Source organism: Sarcophilus harrisii, chromosome 6 (genome assembly GCF_902635505.1).
Source record: "Sarcophilus harrisii chromosome 6, mSarHar1.11, whole genome shotgun sequence".
NCBI lineage: Eukaryota > Metazoa > Chordata > Mammalia > Dasyuromorphia > Dasyuridae > Sarcophilus > Sarcophilus harrisii.
Window position 1 is genome coordinate 163,057,546 of NC_045431.1, and position 13,048 is coordinate 163,070,593.

The 13,048-nt window shown below is 35.7% G+C and overlaps 1 protein-coding gene across 8 annotated transcripts in view; it reads right to left on the bottom strand.

The window, feature by feature from the left end:
* Positions 1-13,048, bottom strand: part of RUFY3 (RUN and FYVE domain containing 3) — a 127,749-nt gene that overhangs the window by 73,949 nt on the left and 40,752 nt on the right. For 3 of the 8 annotated variants that reach the window (XM_031943923.1, XM_031943922.1, XM_031943927.1), the window contains exon 3: positions 12,013-12,066. The exons of the other annotated variants lie outside the window; for them this stretch is intronic. In XM_031943923.1, the coding sequence (XP_031799783.1) occupies positions 12,013-12,066 (54 nt within the window). The remainder of the gene's footprint in view (positions 1-12,012; positions 12,067-13,048) is intronic. 8 annotated transcript variants of the gene reach the window in all.

The following is a 13,048-nucleotide window of genomic DNA, read 5'->3' on the forward strand; positions in this document are numbered from 1 at the left end:
ATGGAAGGTCAAGTAGCCAGATCCTGTAAAAAACATTATCAAGAATGTCAAAACTCAGAATGAGCTAGCAAGAGAAGATAAAAACCATAAAAAGGCACATTTAGCTATATTAGTTAAAAATCAAGGAAGGGATAAGATCATTTTCTGGAATGGAATGATAACTGAAAACAGAAAGAAGACTGAGCTGCTCAAAAGTTTTGTTTTCTCTATCAAGAGTAATGACACTTGTACCTAAAATGAGAAGACAAAAATTACTAAAATTGGAGCGAATATCCAAAATAAGATGAATTCAAGTCACTTAATCCAAATGAATTATATCTTTGGGGCCTGAAAGAACTAGAGGCTGTGATTGCTAAATCAGTAATATCTAAAAGATTGTATGAAATAGGAAAATAATCAGGAGAATGAAGGGTAGATGTCCTAATTTTCAGAAAGGGGAAGAGAAAGGATTCTACCTGTAAGCTTGACTTTGATCACGTAGAAAATTGTACAATAGATCATTAAAGAGATTATTTTTTGAGTTAAAAATGCTAGTGAGCAAAAAATATAGAAAAGGCAAGTTAGCTTCCCCACAAACACTGCAGCAAAGGTAGAAAAGGGACCCCGAAAAAAATAGTAATCTAGAAAACCAAAGAACAGCAGGCTACACCATCTAGTGTAAGGACCTTTAAAAGAGGCCCAAGACCATTGTAATATGCAATATCTGTGATGATGGGACCAATTGAGAACCATGCAAAGAGGAATCAGAGAAAGAGGTTAACAGAGGAGGTAGAAACCAGGAATAGGTGAAGAGTGGGCCTGGCCTAGTCCCAACTACCACATGCAGAATTACAATGGCAGCCAGAACTCAGATTTCAAAGGAAGCAGGGCCAAACAGGGCTTACATAATTCCATCCAAAAGTAAAAGAAGGAATAAAGGCCTAACCCTGGTACAAAGTCTCAATCTAGAAAGGGAGATAGGAAGAAATGGCAAATGCCATGTTTTAAGAGAAACCCAAAAGGTAAACCCAGAAGAAAAAATGACTATACAAAAAAATACAAGTCTGAAGACCATAGAAAAGAATAATTTAACATCCAGCCCTTCTGGAGAGCGATTTGGAACTATGCTCAAAAAGTTATCAAATTGTGCGTACCCTTTGATCTAGCAGTGTTACTACTGGGCTTATATCTCAAAGATTTTAAAGAAGGGAAAGGGACCTGTGTGTGTAAGAATATTTGTGGTAGCCCTCTTGGTAGTGGCCAGAAACTGGAAACTGAGTGGATACTCATCAATTGGAGAATAGCTGAATAAATTGTGGTATATGAATATTATGGAATATTATTGTTCAGTAAAAAATGACCAGCAGGATGATTTCAGAAAGGCCTGGAGAGACTTACACAAACTGATGCTGAGTGAAATGAGCAGGACCAGGAGATCATTTCATACTTCAACAACAATACTATATGGTGATCAATTCTGATGGATGTGGCAATCTTCAACAATGAGAGGATCTAAATCAGTTCCAATAGAGCAGTAATGAATTGTAACAGTTACACTCAGCAAAAGAACTCTGGGAGATAATTATGAACCACTACATCGAATTCCCAATCCCTCTATTTTTGTCCACCTGCATTTTTGATTTCCTTCACAGATTTATTGTACACTATTTCAAAGTCCTATTCTTCTTGTGCAGCAAAATAACTGTTTGGATATGTATACATATATTGTATTTAATTTCTACTTTAACATATTTAACATGTATTGGTCAACCTGCCATCTGGGGGAGGGAGGAGGGGAAAAATTGGAACAAAAGCTTTTGCAACTGTCAATGCTGAAAAATTACCTATGCATATATATATATAGTAAATAAAAAGCTATAATAAAAAATAGAATAGTTTAGTTGCAAAGATTATGAGAGTGGCTAGAAAATATAAATCAAGATATAAAGAATATTATTTTCTTTCCCCCTGAGGTAATTGGGGTTAAGTGACTTACCCAGAGTCACACATCTAGAAAGTGTTAAGTATGTGTCTGAGGCTAGATTTGAATTCAGCTCCTCCTGACTTCAAGGCTGGTGCTCTATTTACTGCACCACCTAGCCACCCCAGAATATTCTTTACAAAAATATAAAAAGTAATTGGAGAGATCTAACTGATCATAATTAGGCCATGCAAATATAATAAAAATAGTTTTCATGTTTTTTAATCATGACTGACCAGGACTGTATTTGGAGTTTTCTTGGTAGATACTGGACAGGTTTATTATTTCCTCCTTCAATTCACTTTTTTTGATGAGGCAAATAGGGTTAAGTGGCTTGCCCAGGGGACACAGGAAGTAGCTGAGACCAGATTTGAAGTCAGAAAGATGAGTGTTCCTGACTCCAGGTTCTGGGCTCTACCCACTATAACATCTAGCTGTGCAAAAAATAATATTACTATGTAAATTAATTTCTAAATTCAGTGTAAGTCAAACCATAGCAGATTACTCTACAGAACTACACAAAATAGCAACAATTTCATCTGGAGAAATAAAGGGTATAAAGAAAAAATCTAAAGGAAAAAATACAAAACAGAGAAAGAAAGGAACAGTATCAGATCTCAAGATTACAAAGCAGAACTCATCAAACTATTTAGTACTTTCTGTTATTTAAAATAAAAAAGCTGATCAGAGGAACACACAAGACTATATAAGACTTACAAGAATCACACATGGTAGAATGTTCTCAAAAACTCAAACTGCTCTTGGATCTCATCAATTTCACAATTTCTTTCAAGAGCATATGCTGGTCCAAATTGAGATTCTTATCAGAGCCCTCACAGAAGTCACCAAAGGGGTCCTCCTGGTAGACTACAAGTCTCCCTTCCTCCCAGCACTCATTCCTCCTCCTCGCCATAAGAATCACAAAAAGACAAGGGCACCATTCTTTACAAGTGCTCACAGGACTGCCCGAGAGGAGGAGCTCATAGGAGCTCATAAGGAAGCCAGTTGGCCCCTCTTGCCCATAGCCAGTAGCTCCTCCGGCTCACAGCTCCTTCCTAGCTTCAGATTTCAGTCGGCTCTCACCCATCACTGCCCCATGTGCAACACTCACCTGTAGGTCTGGAAGGTGATGTCCCACAATTCAATGTCATGTAGTTATGGTAAAATAACAGTATTAAAAAGATGGCCAAGTAAACAGATCCATGAAAACAATGTATACAGTGACTACAATGCAACTAGAAAGAACAAAAATCAAACCTGAGTTTTGCCCAATCGTAATAACCAACCTTGGTGCCAAAGCATAGGTAGAACATGGCACCTTCCCATGCTTCTTTATGGAGGAAGGGGACCAAGGATTTGGTACACTGCCTATCACATCAGGCTATTCTGGGAGGGTGATATGTAGTATAGTTCTTCTGGACTCTTTCTACCCTCATCTTCAGAAGCTGGGGCCAAAGAGTTTTACAATGTCCTGAAAGGATTCCTGTTCAACTCTGACCTCACCCCATTTTCTATCTGTACTGTTTATTCTAGATGTGTGTGTGTGTGTGTGTGTGTGTGTGTATTACAGATATACATCACTTGGTCTTTCCTATTATGGATGGACAAGCTAAACTCCTTTTGTGATTACAGACCTCTTCTAGAAAGTCCTGTAATGTTCTGGAGCTTGACTTAATCAGCAAAATGTCATCCCCAATTGGGAGCATCTGTACAAACTTACCACCCACAGGAAATCTCTTTGACCTTGATTCTGTGCTGGATCTCCTCCATCATGGTAGCAAACACCTTTGGCAAGCATGTCTCCCTGTTTAAGCCTCACTTCAAGTTCATCAGCAGAGGGTCAACAAATGGGATTATTTCTATTGTTACATCTTCAAAGGAATCTTTAATGATCTTGATGGCGGGCAGATACCTTGTTATAAAAGAGCTGCTTGTTACTACTGGGATTATATCCCAAAGAGATTATAAAGAAGGGAAAGGGACCTGTATGTGCACGAATGTTTGTGGCAGCCCTTTTTGTAGTGGCTAGAAACTGGAAACTGAATGGATGTCCATCAGTTGGAGAATGGTTGAATAAATTGTGGTATATGAATATTATGGAATATTATTGTTCTGTAAAAATGACCAACAGGATGATTTCAGAAAGGCCTGGAGATTTACATGAACTGATGCTGAGTGAAATGAGCAGGACCAGGAGTCATTATATACCAACAACAATACTATATGATGACCAGTTCTGATGGACCTGGCCATCCTCAGCAACCAGATCAACCAAATCATTTCTAATGGAGAGTAATGAACTTGAACTAGCTATGCCAGAAAAGAAATCTGGGAGATGACTAAAAACCAACATTGAATTCCCAATCCCTATATTTATGCACACGTGCATTTTTTGATTTCCTTCACAAGCTAATTGACAATATTTCAGAGTCTGATTCTTTTTCTACAGCAAAATAACTTTTGTCATGTATACATTGTATCTAATTTATATTTTAATATATTTAACATCTACTGGTAATCCTGCATCTAGGGAGGGGTGGGGGTAAAGAGTGAAAAATTGGAACAAGAGGTTTGGCAATTGTTAATGCTGTAAAGTTATCCATTATATATCCTGTAAATAAAAGGCTATTAAATTAAAAAAAAAAAAAAAAAAAAAAAAAAGAGAATCATGAAAAAAAAAATGGAATTAAAAAAAATATATATATATAAAAGAGCTGCTAAGCCCACATTCTATTCTAAGTCAAATATTTTCTCATATTCAACAAACAATAAGCACAACCAGACCTTATATTCTCTACATCTTTTGGGTAATTGTGAAAAAATAAAGATGTGGTCCATTGTTGCATGTTACTTTAAAAAATCTGCATATGGAATATTAATGCACTTATCAAGGCCTTCAATTTAAAGACTCATGATTCTGTATAGATGAGAAAGGAGATTTAAAAGTCAGTAATTAGTAATGTTCTTTTGGTCACTTTTTTTTTCTTAAATATGGTTTGAAATTTTTTGATGTCTTTGATATCTTCCTCTTCTCTTCCTTTTAAAAAAAATCAGTCCCTTAATACCCCCACAATTTTATAACCTTTAGCATTCACCTTCTCCATATAATTATTTCGTAGAATGCTGCTACCCTTTCCATTTTTGGTATTATTTAGAGCAGCTTTAAATACAACTGGAATTATGATATAGTCTAACTGGTGGAACTACTATGCTACACAGAGAAAAATGATTATTGTTTATGAAGGTGATTTTTTTCCAGTCTTTTCCTTTTTTCTTTCATTTGTAATCCTTCTATTTTCATCCTTAAATGTCCTCGAAATGATTCTAAGTTGGATATTTGACATGCCTTAAGTTAGTTTTCCATTCCATTGTTTCTATTTTATTTGGAATGGTACTGCACATAATAGTCTATCTTCCTCCTAAGAGTTTAAATTGTAAACTAATATTACCATTGGCAGCCTTCTTCTTCTCCACCTGGCAAATAAGTTTCATGTTTGCTGACCAAGATGTTTTCTGGACTTTTGGCTCCTTGGTATAGATATTAGATATTAATTTTATACTGATTAAACTTCTGGATAAAATGAATATAGTCAGCAACACTGCCGTTTATGTTGTCCATTTTTCATTTTTATTTTAGCTCTGATAAGTCAATAGCCCGCCCATACTTAAAGACAATTCCCACATTAAAAAATAGCCTTTGCTTTTTCAACAGGTGGAAAAGAAAATTTGGAATTCAAAATTTAGAAAAAAATGAATGCTAAAAATAATTTTATAAAAAATGAATTAACATTCGGTGAAAATCAATCAATTTTGTTCTTTATGGTGTTACTTTGTGCTTGCTAGGTTCAGTACTAAAGGATTCATGACAATGAGAAGGAGGTCATAGCCTTCTGACCTCTTTCAATTCCTTTTTTATGAACAATACACTTTTCAAAATATACTTCCCCATTCTTATCCTTTCCCACCATTACAATGAAGTTACCAACACTCAGTCTATCAATTTGGCCTGGAGGTTTATTTTCAAATTGTTCATAGGAATTTTCTATCACTTCATACTTAGCAACTGATACTAGAATGTAAGCTGCAATTATTTTCATTGAAGGTGTTTTTTTTTAAAAATAGGTAATAGTCAAATAGCCCATGAAATGATATTTTTTGATGAACTTCTGGAGTTATAATAAAACACACTCTGCCAAATCTTTTACTTCTCCAAAAAGTACATGTGAGCCTTCCACTCACTGAGCTGCAAATTCTAGCTTCATTAATAAGAAGAATGTCAAAATGGATAAGATTCAGTACCTACAGCAACACACTACCTTCCATAAGACTGAGTTCTCTGTTTTAGAGTATCAAAAATCAAACTGAATTTTACTGAGCATCTAACAACTGTGTGACTTTCATGTCATGATACCACATATTTGTAGAAGCCAAAGGACATGTAGCCCAAAGGCCACATAGGACAAAAAGCTTTTATGTATGTATGTATGTATTTTTAAATTCCCGTTTCTGGGTCACTGTGCCTCTCTGGGATGGTCCTCAGGAAATAGATTTGCTCTTTTATCAGGAATAAAGCCTTTGCAGACCAGTAGAAACTGTTGGAGTCAATTTTTCCGTAAATATAGCCTTACAAGAAGTAAAGGTCATCACATCATGATAAGAGAGCAGATTAGGACTTTGTTGATGTACCATAGTGTATCTTAGGACACCAACTAGGAGGATGAAAATAACTTTTTGACAAAAATTTCTGGGGAAAAGGGAAAGCATTCAGCATCTCATATCATATACCACAATAAGCCCCAAAAGGCTACATCACCTAGATATAAAAAGTCATATCATAAAGAAATTAGATATAAAAGGTCACATCAAATATATCTTTCACAAAGACAGATTGAAAAGAGTTCTTGACCAAATAAATGATACAGGATCATAAAAGATAAAACACAATTTTTAATATATAAAACTTAAAAGCTTTTTTGCACAAGCAAAATCAAAAGTTGAGTTAAAAAGGAAACACTGACCATAAAAAATAAATCTTTCCAGCAAGTTTCTTTGATAGCTAAAGCTTTGATGTTACCCTAAAAGATAGATGATCAAAGGACATAAACAAGCAATTCTCAAAATAAAAACCATTTTTAAAAAAATGTATCAACTCACTAAAAAACAAAACAAAATAAAATAAAACAATTCTGAAGTTTAACTTCACACCTGTCAGATTAATGACAAAAACAGAAAACAGAATCTGTTGGAGAAACTTTAGAATGACAGCTACCCTAATATCTTGTTGGAGTTTAGAAATGGATTTAGAATGGAATTTAGATATATCCATTTCTAAATACAACAAGAATTCTACAAAAGCCCTTTGGAACTACACTGCAAAAGTCACTTTAGTGTACATATTATATATCACTTCTAAGCCTATATCCCTAAAATAATGAAGACAGAAAGACGATACGGGTATAAAATATTCACAGCAGTACTTTTTGTTATATATAGAACAGGGAAAAACATGGGAAAAGGCAAGGGAAAGGTTAAACAAACTGATGCCATACAAAATAATAATAAAAAATGGATTCAAAGAAATTTGGAGAAACACTTATGAACTGATACAAAGTGAACTGAGTACAAATGAGAACAATTTATACAAGGATGCAAAGGAAAATAACTTTCAAAGAATCAGATCAATCCAATGGCCCATTGTGACTTCAGTAGAGTGATGAAGAAACATGCTTCCTATCTAATAGAGAGAGAGGTGACAGAATGGTGAAGCAGTATCAGACATACTTGCCGGATAAAGAAAGACAATATGTGATTTTTCTCTTACTTGACTCTATTCGTTACAGGTAGAAAGTTATCAAAAGACAAAAGAAAAGAATTTCAATGAAGCCATATGGCTTCTTCCGAAACAGGTCACATGTCATATTTTGCCTAACTATATATATTTATAAGAGGGATTTTTTTTCTTGCTTTCTCAATTGGTGGGAAGGGGGAGAAAGCGTAAAGGAGAAAATGCAGACATGAAAATAAAAGTTTTATTTGAATGCTTCATTTTTTTCCCCCAACAGGATTACTAAATCAACAGGAGAGAGTAAATTTGTGGAGATGGTTTGCCTAGATTTTTGCAAAAAATATGGAGATACTTCATATTATTCTTGTGAAAAAGATGGAAAGTTGTGGGCTAAGCAATAATACAATAAAATAGATTTAGAACTGTTTGGATAGCCAATTTCAACCATTAATGAATGGGTTAATGAATGGGTTGCAGTCAACAAGGCAGGTTTCTAATGGAATACCCCAGGAATGCTTTGCTTTGCATTCTTTACATTTTTAATCCATGACTTGGAAAAAGGCAAGGATACCATGCTCATTAAATACTGATATGACACAAAGGTGGGGAGGCTAGCTAACATACTGACAGTCCGAAAACCAAATAATTTAGAATATTGGACAGAATCCACCAACAAGAAATTCAATAGGGCAATAAGATATATAGGGTGCATATAATTGGGTGTTAAAATTAATTTGACCAATATGAGGAAAGTATGGTTAGACAGGCAGTTCTCTGGGGAGCAACTTGGGCATTTTAGTGTGAGCAACAAGCTCAATTGAGTGAGTGGTGAGATGTGACAGTCACAAATGCCAAGGCAATCCTTAATGCAAAACATTAAGAGTTCTACTTATTCTTAACGTGGAGCCCTGTCTTCAGTTCTGGGGGCACTATATAAGAATAACACGGAGAAGCTGAAGAATTCAGAGGGAAGCAATCAGGATGGCTACAAGTGTTAGCTGAATGAACCAGGGATGTCAAGCATGGAGGAGAGAAGATTTGGGGGAACAGGAGAGCTGCCTTTAAGTATCTGAAGCATTCTCAAATGGAAAAAAAATTAGACTTCTGTTTGGCCACAAGGGACAGAAATAGGAATAATGAAGTCTTAAAAAGAGAAATTTAGACCAGAGTTATTAGGAAAGGTTAACTTGAAAGGTAATGAGTTTCATGGGTATAAAAATATGTGCAGTATCAAAAAGCTCAAAAATAAAGAGTTGACAATCTACTGAGGAAACAGCTACTCAAATTATGGTATATAAATGTAATGGAATATTACTGTACCAGAAGAAATGATGGACAAAACTGAAGAACTATATGAACTGATGCAGAGTAAAGTGATTAGAAGCAGAAGAACAATTTATACATTATAAAGAAAAACATTTTTGAAATGATCAATGTAACAAAATGATATACAAAAAAAAAAAAAAAATTCCAGAAGCCTAACAATAAAGCATGCTACTTGACCTAAAAATAGATACGATGAGGTTCAAGGTACAATACAACACATATAATGTGAGAATTTGTGTTGCCTGACTATGCATATTTGTTATGAGGATTTTTTCCCTTTCTTTAGTTGGTCAGGAAGGGAAAGGGAAATAAATGCTAGTTAATTAAAATAAATTAAAATTTTAATTAGGAGAGGTGTTGGGTTTACCCTCCTTGTAGATTTTCAAACATAGGCTGGATGACCATTTGTTGGTTATGGTATTCTCAGGACCCCTTTTGTGTAGGAGTTGGACTAGATTGCCATTCACTGATGTCCCTTCTAAGTCTAAAAATCTACGAAGTTATCTAGTGCACCTTCCCTTTTTTTTTAAGGGATAAAGAAACTGAGACCCAAAGCACCTAAACTACTCATCAAGCTCATACAACTAAAGGATCTGAGGACTCAGACCTTCCAAATCCAGTATTTTCTCATTGTATCACATACCATACCTATTTTAGTGACTTACATATACAAAGACCTTTGCACTACATGAAAAGTAAGCAAACAATATTCAACAATGGCCAATATATTCTTTTGGCTTTTAGAAAACCCATTTTAAAAACTACTTTTCTCATCAGAGCAATTATTCACCTTGTTTACTAAATTAAAACAAGAGATAAACCAACGAAAAAAATATTTTGCCTTTAGGAAACACAGTAAATGAAAAACCATTACATCGAATTCTCAATCCCTATATTTATGCCCACCTGCATTTTTGATTTCCTTCACAAGCTAATTGTACAATATTTCAGAGTCTGATTCTTTTTGTACAGCAAAATAACGGTTTGGTCATGTATACTTATTGTGTATCTAATTTATATTTTAATATATTTAACATCTACTGGTCATCCTGCCATCTGGGGGAGGGGGTGGGGGGGTAAGAGGTGAAAAATTGGAACAAGAGGTTTGGCAATTGTTAACGCTGTAAAGTTACCCATACATATAACCTGTAAATAAAAGGCTATTAAATATATTAAAAAAAAAAAAAAAAAAAAAAAAAAGGAAACAGAAATGACTATTTCATAAAGAACAGCTCTCAAGAGAAAAGACATAAAGAGAGAAAAGTTTCTGGCATGAATGAAGAGGTATAATCAGAGGCCCTGTGGTCAATTGAGATACACAGTTACTAGGAAGTTCAACCAAGAGTACTTGGCTCTCTAGATCTAATCTTCCTAGTAGTGAGCACACAAATACCCAGGTCTAGAGGACCCAATATTATGGGGGACACGGAGAAGCACCAACATGGTAGCTGTCTTAAAAGAGCTGACAGTCTAGAAAATGAGACAACACTGTCCCACGTGAAACTAGATGGTAAATCTAAAAAAATTTCAGTGAGGTAGCAATAAAAAAAATGATTTGCTATTATTTTCAGGTGCTTCAGTCATGTCTGACTCTTCATGACCCCATCAGGGTTTTCTTGGTAAAAATATTAAAAGTGGTTTGCCATTTCCTTCTCCAGCTCCTTTTACAAACGAGGAAACTGAAGTAAAGAGGGTTAAAAGACTTGCCCAAGATCACATATCTAGTAAGTGCTTGAGGTTATATTTGCCCTTAGGAAGGGCAGGCTTCCTGACTCTAGCCCTGCTACCTATTCACTATACCAAATGGATACAGTGTCTTACATATTTCATTTGGCTGTCATAACAACCCTTTGAGGCAGATGATCACCATTACATAGATAAGGAAACTGAGGTAAAGAATGACTGACAATGATAGTGAGTTTCTGAATCAGAATTTGAACTCAGATCTTACTGACTCCAAGTCCAGTGCTGCATCCAATAAGCCAGCTAACTGTTCCATCTAAAGGCTTCCAAAGAGAAGAGATCCCCATGGCCTAAAATAGGGAAAGATGATTTAATGGAGCACATGGAACTTAGGCTAGACCTCAAAAGATGGACAGGGTATAGATGGGGGAAGGGCAATGGGAAGGCATGCCAGATGGGGCAAACAGTACAAACAAGAAACATGATGGGCATGAGCACTGCACGTGTGAAAAGACCAGCTTGATTGGAGCAGAGGATTTGTGCTGGGCCACCTTCAGAAAAAAGGCGAGTGATTTCAGCTTCTCCAGGAACTACGGGAAGGGTAGAGCTGAACTCCGGGCATTTTGTTTCTCTGTTTCTTAGTGTCTCAACAGAAATTAATTTGTAAGATCTGTGAGGCGTTTTGAGTTCCTCTTGATGTGGCATCCAAATGCCAAGATTTAAATTTCTTAAGGGCAGAACCTTCCTGCTTTCATTCTTTCTTGGTATTATTACTACTTATCTCACCATTTATGGGCCTTGCATATATTTATCTGCTTGAATTGCTTGATAAAAAATATGACTTTTACATGGACAATGAAAAAATTTGCAAATTAGGGTACTAGAAGGGTGTTAGTCTAACCTCATTTTACAGTGACTTGCCCAAAGTCACAAAGCTGATGATTATGGTTTGAGAAGAAAAGGGCTAGGGAAAAATTAGGAGGATTTGATCTCAGGCTCTGAAAGCAGCACCCTTTAAGATGGGACTTGGGACATATATCCAAAAAGCAGTACTTCCCAAAGCTTTAAGGCCTCTCTTGGAAAGTAAGGAACAGACAAGAGCAGACAGGTTAGATAAGAACCCTATGACCCAATCAGGCCGGCTGTGGCTGTGTGTATCAACAGCTCCACTGCCACTGGAAGCAACACCTAAGGCAAAGGACGCCCTCCACTAGAAAATGAAAACAACAGCTGGAAAGATGTTGGCTGTGGCACGCACCTTCTGTATCGCCACGTATTTGCTCCACCAACTCTGTCAAATCCTCCCAAGAGTCTTTGCAAACGGCAAAAAGAAAGGAAAAGAAAGATAAAATGTCATGCAAGCTGGGATCCAAAGAAAACTGCTTTAAAGAAAGAAAAAAAAAGTCAAAGCCTGAAACTGGAAACTGAAACTGGAAGGTTCTCAGGACTCAAACTTCATTCTAGGTCTCCCATCACCAACTGTCTTCTAAAGGACTGAAAGTTTAATTTAACAAGTCACATAAATCTAGAAATTAACATTGGTAGAGTTGTATATTCTGCATCTAAGAGAAATGTTTTTGATTCAAGGATTAACAAAAGAAAGGTTGCACATTTCTCCTATTAAGAAAAATCAAAACACAACTATGTTTATTTGGTTTAATAATGTCCTGTTAATTTAGAAGCATAGGATAGAATAACCTTGACCTTCAGGCATCATCTCTCTTAATTAATCCCAGAGGGAAAAAAAAATATAGCCAAGTAGTTTTGGTGCCTGGGTCCAACACTGGAAAACGGGAAACCCCAGACCATTCCCCTATAAAAATCCATATATCTCCCCATCTTCTTAACCCACCCAAACAGAAATAATAAAAAACCAGTGTTTTGGAGGCAATATACAGGCTTTATCATTAATAAGCTTACTTTACAACAACCCATATTAATGAATAATTAAATGAGATATTTGTAAAAGATTTTAGCAGAGTTACCTGTCACACAGTAGGCTCTATAGGAATACCGATTTTCTTCCCTTCCCTAATTTACAATTTTCTTTCAACCAAAGAACAATCTTTTCAGTTTAAGTAAAGCTAGAAAGAACACTTCATTTTTTCTTAATTTGGCAAACAAGTATTCAGGGCCACAATGGACTAAGTCCAAAGACAGGAAAGCTATTGAATTGCCTCAAAATGCAAAATAATATAATAGCTAACATTAACATAGCACTTACTGTGTACCAGGGGTATGCTAAGAGCTTGGTAATTATCTTGCTGCCCCTGAACCATAAGTTCTTCATTTCT